Source organism: Octopus bimaculoides, chromosome 1, assembly GCF_001194135.2.
Source record: "Octopus bimaculoides isolate UCB-OBI-ISO-001 chromosome 1, ASM119413v2, whole genome shotgun sequence".
NCBI lineage: Eukaryota > Metazoa > Mollusca > Cephalopoda > Octopoda > Octopodidae > Octopus > Octopus bimaculoides.
Genome location: NC_068981.1, coordinates 58,690,436 through 58,698,686, shown reverse-complemented (window position 1 = coordinate 58,698,686; position 8,251 = coordinate 58,690,436). Strand labels below are relative to the sequence as shown.

The 8,251-nt window shown below is 35.8% G+C and overlaps 1 protein-coding gene across 1 annotated transcript in view; it reads left to right on the top strand.

The window, feature by feature from the left end:
- Nucleotides 1–2,866: 2,866 nt before the first annotated feature.
- Nucleotides 2,867–8,251, top strand: part of LOC106880979 (nudC domain-containing protein 1) — a 15,858-nt gene continuing 10,473 nt past the window's right edge. Inside the window, exons 1-3 of the mRNA XM_014931161.2 lie at nucleotides 2,867–3,056; nucleotides 5,641–5,807; nucleotides 6,575–6,781. Of these exons, the coding sequence (XP_014786647.1) occupies nucleotides 2,936–3,056; nucleotides 5,641–5,807; nucleotides 6,575–6,781 (495 nt within the window). The 5' untranslated portion in view covers nucleotides 2,867–2,935. The remainder of the gene's footprint in view (nucleotides 3,057–5,640; nucleotides 5,808–6,574; nucleotides 6,782–8,251) is intronic.

Sequence of the window (8,251 nt, the reverse complement as noted above, 5' to 3'; positions counted from 1 at the left end):
ATTGTTTTAGCCTTCAGTCTGATCTGCACGGTGGAAACACTGCAGCTGCTTGCTCTCCGTGTGTTAACCCAGACTTCAAGAAAGTTTTCAAGTTCAAGCCATCTGCTATGGTTACCTCTGAAAGCTTTCGTTGTCCTTTTGCACTGACTCAGTTCTTCCTGCTGGCATCTCCACCGTCTCACCATCGATTCATTTATGCCAAGTTTATGTGCAGCAGCTCGATTTCCTTCTTCAACCGCCAGATTGATCGCCTTCAACTTAAAAGCTGCATCATATGCTTTTCTTTGAGTGTTTTCCATGTTGATGAGGGTGAATACAAATGACAGCTTTACAATACTGGTAATTGAATTGTGAAAGTGCTCTTAATTTATAGCACAATTTCATTGGACTTCTGTTACCTACTCATCAATTTGATTGGTCTACTGTTGCGAGGCAAAATGTTTTTCATGGTATGACAAAAAAAACATGCATTAGCCGCACCATAGTATTGGCCGCAATGTTCAAAGTGTGGGAAAAAAGTAGCGGCTTATAGCCCAGAATTTACGGTATTTCTCTTTTATTCATATTTTACTCTTATATTTATAAACAGATAATTATGTTATTGAAATTTATGTCCCATTTGAAACAGTTTTCATTTAATAAATCTTTAAAAATTTCTCTTTAAAATTTTCAAGTGTTGTAGTGAAACATCATCATCATCATCATTGTTGTCATCATCCTTGAACATCTGCTTTCCATGCTAGCATGGTTTGACCAGAGAGCTGCACCAGGTTCCAGTTTAATTTGGTTTGGTTTTAATGGTGAATGTACTTCCTAATGCCAACCACTTTACACTGTGTGCTGAGTGCTTTTAATGTGGCACTGGCACAAGCGCTTTTAAATGGCAGCAGCACAAGTGCTTTTTACATAGGACAGGCACAGGTAATTTTCATGTGGCACCAGCAGGACTCTTGCAGGACAATCTACTTCACTAACAAGGGCATGCAGCCTTAACACTTCTGCTGTGGAGGATGGGTCTCCTTGAGTACAGCAAGGCACCAGGTATCTCGGTAGTTTGTCATCTCATTTGAAAGGTTCAGTGTTCTGAGGTCATCTTTCAGTACTTCATCTCATGTCTTCCTGGGTTTCCCTCTTCCACAAGTTCCATCTACTTTGAATGAAGAGTACTTCTATATGGAGCTGTCAGCATCCATCCACATTACATGACCAAACCAGCACAGTTTTCACTCTTGCACATTGCATCTAATTCCTCTAATGGCTAATTTCTCTCTCAATAGACTAACACTCTGTTGCACATGTGCACTTACATTACTCATCCAGTAGAGCATACTAGCCTCATTCCTTTTTAGTTTTCACATGTCCTCTGCATTCAGGGACCATGTCTCACTACCACATAGAATTGTTGTTTGTATGCATGCAGCTATACTATAATAAAGAAAGCTGCTAATTTACTAGTTTGAAGTATGCAACTTTTACTAAAAGAAAGCAATTATTAACATCTACATCTATACTATAATGAAGAAAGTTGCTTATTAATTTGTTTAGAGTATTTAACTTTTACTTGACAAATGCAATTATTAAAGTCTACATCTATAATATAATAAAAAAAGCTACTTATTAAAGTCTACATCCTTTATGTAATAAAGAATGCTGCTTATTAAAGTCTACATCTATAATATAATAAAGAAAGCTGTTTATTAATTAGTTTGGAATACATAATTCTTAATAAAAGAAAGCTATTATTACAGTCTACACTGTCTAGAAAAGTCTTATAAATTCCAATTTTAATATATTTTGCTTTTTGAAATTCTATTATTATTGAAGATTTCTGCCATGCACTGCAATCACAAAACTAATTTTTATTTGCTATGATGTAGTCATCTCACACTGCCTTATAGCATTTTTTAACATCTCTGTCTATACTTCTTATGCAAATAAAAAGGTTCCCACCTATTTGCAATGCTTCTTTCTACAGACATATAAGTATAAACATTTCTCTGATGTTCATAAATTTAATTCTGCAGCAGCCAAATTATGTTAATTCCAGCATCCTTTCATATTTGTTGAATAATCTGTTCTACTCTAGGCACAAGGCCCAACATTTTTAGGGAGGGAGCTGGTCAATTAGATCGACCCCAGTACGCAACTGATACTTAATTTATGAACCCTGGAAGGATGAAAGGCAAAGTCGACCTCAGAGAAATTTGAACTCAGAACGTAAAGATAGACGAAATACCGCGAAGCATTTCACCTGGCATGCTAACGTTTCTGCCAACTCACTGCCTTATATTTGTTGAATATTGTTATTTGAGCGTGATCGTTATCAGCGTCGCCTTACTGGCACTTGTGCCGATGGCTCGTGAAAAAACATTCGAGCGAGGTCGTTACCGGTGCCGCTGGACTGGCTCCTGTGCAGGTGGCACATAAAAAACACCATTTGAGCGTGGCCGTTGCCAGTACCGCCTGACTGGCCTTCGTGCTGGTGACACGTAAAAGCACCCACTACACTCTCAGAGTGGTTGGCGTTAGGAAGGGCATCCAGCTGTAGAAACTCTGCCAAATCAGACTGGAGCCTGGTGCGGCCATCTGGTTCGCCAGTCCTCAGTCAAATCCATGCTAGCATGGAAAGCGGACGTTAAACGATGATGATTACCAAATATAAACAGCTTAACAATAGATATGTTCTCCTTCCCTGTGCAATTAATAGGAAAATGAAATTTTCCGGCGATACATTTTAGATGGTGCAGATTAGAGTTAAATTTTTACAGGAGAGAGGCGTTTCAGATAATTCATACACTTTGGTTAGTTTAAGTGAATGAATTACAAGGGAGACAACTATCATGTACTTCGCTTGAAATTGTAGAAAAGGAAATATTTCAAGTAAACACCGTAACACTTTACGTGAATCATTTCCTTTCTCCAGTTTATTATTGCAATGGCGCTTACTACGGATGCTGATGAGCTAAAAGTGCAATCTGATTTGCTAAATCCAAACTTTGACGGTTACAAATTATCTCTGGAGCCTTTACCAACATATAAAATTAACTTGGAAACAGGTAAAAAAAAAAATCGTTACTTCTTCCAAAGATAAGTAAAAACCATTCCACAAACAAATACGCCTTAATTCTGTTTATGTTCTTTGCTTCCAATTCATTCATCTAAACGTTTATATATTCGTTCGAAGATGATTATTTACTCCGTTGCTGTCACCAAAAGGATCGCAATAACTTCGAATGGTTAATCAACTTCGTTGCAAGTGGAGTATTTTTTCATCTGTTTACATATCCAAACACTTTCGATTTAACAATGTAGTATACTAATGACGCGTGGTAAAGAAGTGAAATGCAAAAATATGGCAATGTATGGAATCCCCGTAATTTGTTTCATTGTTTTGGTCATTGATATAAGTATTTTAAAATTAAGGGAAGAAAGGTGCGAATTAATATATATTAACAACAATAGCTTTAATCTTAGATAACTTGATAAGTGTTAGGGTGGGGAGTATTACCAAAGAAATTCTACGACGAAGTTGTCCCATTCACAGCCATCTTCAATGAGTGATCTTGTCCGAAACACCAGAACTCGTCATTTATCACGACAGGGCAGACGAACCTATGAGAAAACCTCTCTAAGAAGCATTTGCGGAGTCGCACAACGTATGGGAAATGGCAGCTATATCTCTCTTAAAAGGAGAAGGACACATTGAACGATGTGATCCTAGATGTACACTGCCTGTGAAGAAAAACAAATGCGGCATAGTCATAGCTGTAACGTCTTTAATCATGTCAGGGCTGACTTGGAGCTAAACAGCAGACGAATTTTTCTTATTTTATAAATTTTATCAACTTTCTGATGACACAACTAGGACCCTTGATATCTAGTTGTTTAGCCTCAATCGAGCAGACCTATGATCGTGTGTGTGTGATTAAAGAGAGAGACGGAAGATGGAAGGCACTAGAATCTTTATTGGTCACTACAATTCTTTTGGCCCATCTAATATCGACCCTCGTTGGTGGGATACTATACAACTGGTTTTGATGTATTCCTCGGTGTAGATGTGTCTTCTTAGGTGATTTCAAGAGGTATCTCGTTATACCCATAAAGTTAATCCACCCGACAGACTTCAACACAAATTGTCTGATCAGTTTCCCTTACAAGACTTGAGTCTATCCTCATTAATGTTAGAACAACATAACTATACACCTTATACACTCTAATGAGGTTGGTGACAGGAAGGGCACCTAACTCTAGAAATCATGTGCAAATAGAATGTATGAGAAAGACGAAAGACATCCTTGACCTGACTAGGGGAGCAATAACATGGAATAAGAACTGGCTCTGACCATGACAACCTGCCCGCCCCAAGACATGGAAAAGAAAATGAGGAGGAGGAGGACTGTATGTGTGTGTGTGTTTAAAGTCAGAGGTTGAAGTGCCATAAATCAGTCCTGCATAGAAAATTGGGGACAGTGAAGAGCAAATGGTAGTTAACATATCCACAGATATTAATTGGTCTTTAACAAAAAGCATTCCAAAGAAATGTACAACTTGTTAAAACAGATATTTGTTCCGTGCCTATCAATTAATGCTAATGAAGGGATTCTGAGGTGGTAGACAGAACATTTTGCAGATTTTGTTCGCAGTTCATCCACAATAAATGAGAATGTTATAGAAGACCTGCCACATCAATATGTTTTGAAAAAAATGAGTAATGACCCTAACCCAGAGGAAGTCAAAATTACCATTAAACAGATCAACTTAGAAAAGGAAAAACCCAGGAATGCACGTTGCATGTTACTGATATTATTAAGCATGGTGAGAATGTAGTAACTGATCTTATGACCGCACTAATTGTTAACATGCAAAATGGTTCTCTGTTCCATTGGATTGGAGAGATGCAACACTGACCTTAAAGTACAAGGGAAATGTGTCAAGACAAAATGGTAACTTTCATAGTATTTCCTTACTTGGAACAAGTTGTGCAAGTTCTTCAGTTTTCTAGATATTATGGTGATCATATGCATTTTTGAAGTTGGTAACCAACAATTGCACCTCCTCATATATGTTCTGGCAAAGCATTGTCATGGGCTTACTGCTATTCAATGATTCACGTGACATTGGTCTATTTTTGTGGGGAGAGTCTGGACAAGTTGAAAAGTTTTCAAAGAAACTTGACTTTAAACAACTAACCAAATTCATGTTATTGCTTCAATATAAAGTATATATGAACCTTATATGATCAAACATCAAGAAATTCAAATACTTTTACTAGCAGAAGCTTCAATCTATTATGCATCAAAGTCACTATCATCAAAATTCAATTCAGATGGCCTTATCATGCATATTACATAAGTAGCACCAAGCTTCCCTACCAGGTACTTTCCAGTGCACTCAGCAGTAGTGAAAAATCCTACAGATGCCTTCAACAGCATTACAAAGATCAATGGAAGAGGACAAGCAACAAAGACAAAAAGCTGCCAATTTCAACCACATCCATCTCTGCCGATCAAAGATAGCTTCAAATGTTAAAATGTTTTGTATTAGAATTGTAAATATTTGAGGAGTATCTTATGCAATACCAATTTCTCCTAAATGTAATGATGTTCTTCAGTCTTTTCTCAAATCTTCCTATTTTTACAGAAATTGATGTTGCCACTCTCACTGATAAGCAATTTTCATATCAACACTTGAAAGCTTTAGGCTGCCATAATCACCTAATTTTTGATCAATGGGCTATGAATGTTGGCCATTACATTCTTTATTTTGTTGATAAACTATGGAATATTTGCTGCATAGAACTAACCACTGTAAGTACTTCTACATATTTTTCTCGAAAATGCAATCTTTTTTAACAGTTTCATTTATTTAATATGACTATATAGTTCATTGACATCTGCCTCTAGTCCTAGAGCTTCTTCCTAAAATATACTTATCCCTTTTTGTGATGTCTAGAGAACCTGTAACTGTCTTTGTTGATATCTGTGTTACAAATATCACAATATATTTTATATAAAGAATTTAGATAGCTTATGTTTACAACAACTCTGTCACCTTTATGTTACAAGAAAAGAGTTAGGAGCTCTTTGCATACTGAAAAGAAATGCAATCATAACCTTGTAAAAGGGGGAATCCAGACTATCCATTAAGATTTTTACTGACATACTTGTGTTTAAAGCTCATCTAATGTTTATGAAAGTTTCAAATCAAAAGTAGATCACACTTGCTTTGAAACAATGTTCAAATACTTGATTAAATCTTTTTTGTTTCATATATTTTCTTTTTATTCTCATTAATTCATATATGTAGAAATAAAAGGAAGTTAATTTTAACTGGCAAAAACACCAAAATAAATTCACCATTTTACTTCAGCTTATTCCAAACTGATTTACAAGTAGGTAAGATCAATCTCTTAATTGGGCATCATTGTCTAACCTTAAGCAAACTAAACCTGCCTTCCTATCTTAGCCTACAGTTCACTTTAGGAATGTTATTTACAATGATTTTTATTAATAGAATAAGTTAATTGAGCTAAATTTCAATATCTGATATATCTGTTTAATTATTTCTCTTTTAGGAAAGTGGACATCCAAAATTAATTAATGTCAATCCAGCTTTCCAAATACCAAACCGAAACAATCTCCATTTGATACCTGGACGTCACAATGTTACAATAAACTTCCCTGCTCCAGATTGGGCTGTAATAGCAGATGGTGCTGGTACTCTATATTTACTAGAAACTGGACTTCGAAAAAATGTGCAAGATAGATCCTCATCATGGCAAGTGAGTATATTTAAATCAAGATCATTAAAATTTTTCTTAAATGTTACTGAATGGGAATTTATGTGTTAGCTGAAGAGCTTAACTGCTGGATTGATTCATATTTAGTTTGTAACATCATGTTATGTCCGTAAGCATATATCTCCAATCATTAATAATCCTAATTAGGAGTAATAATGTACTAAATCACATATTCAAAGAATTCTCAATAAATTAAAACTTGCCTGATAGTTGGAGAAAGAAAACGAAAACCTAGCAGCAATTGTTATTCACAATGAAATGAAATGGGAGGTAATTTTATAGAAAATGATTGATTTTCATGATTATGGGGGCAAATCTATTCTTTGTTAGCAGGCAAGATGACAGGTATGAACAAAATGCCAATGTGTTGAGAGCCAAACTTTGCATAAGAGGAATCAAATGAAGTGTACAAGGATGAAAACTGTGCTGGTATGGACATGTGATGCATATGAGTGAGGATAGTTGCTTCAAGAAATGGTATTCATTTAATGTGGATGGTCCAGGAAGGCATGAGATTAAAGTGGTGAAGATTCAGCTCAAGACTTTGAACTTTGTGGAGGAGATGACAAAGGACCAGGATAACTGGCAATATGCAGTTCTCAAGTAGACTCACTCACCTCATTGAAACTGAGATTCTGGAAATACAATATATATACATATATATATCTAATATAATGAATGTGAATGTCAGTGTGTCACGCTTTTCAACTTTACTCCTAGAGGCCGTAGCCCAACATATACCATTTGGAAATCAGGCCAACTCCATGAGTAAATTAAAAACATTCCAGGCCAAATTTAGCCCTTCAATCCTGAAATTTTTGATTCCCAAGTTTTCATTACTGCGATTGTTTTCAGTGATTTTTTTTTTGTGATGAATTTTTTAGTATCATAACAATTTTTATAATCTAAAGGCCAACTCCGTGAGTAAATTAAAAGCATTCTGGGCCGGATCTGGACCCGCAATCCTGAAATTTTGGATTCCCAAGTTTTCATTATGGCGATTGTTTTTGACATTTATTTACGTGATTTTTTTAAATGAATTTTTTTGTACAATAACAATTTTTATACCTTGGAAATAAATTTTGGAAATAATTGAAATTAATTGTGAAATCCAGTGATTATTTTCCGTGATTTTTTGTGACAAATATGATCATCATTGGAATATGACTCTGGAGGAAGCAATTGCAACAAATTCTCCAAAACAAGTCAAGAGATCTGTTTGCAGATCTTCCCATTCAGGATCAGTAGCTTAAAAGCTGCCCTATCGGATAGCTTTTAAGCTTGTGTGTATATATATGTGTCACATAGCTAGCTAGAGGCGATGGCTTCTTGGAGCTAATTCACGGCAGCTTTCGTCCTAATTTTGGGACTGCCATGTTGGCTTGGCGATAACTATTAATTTCCAGTACCGCTGCCGTAGTCTCCTTTAGAGAGACTTAGAAATATTAATAA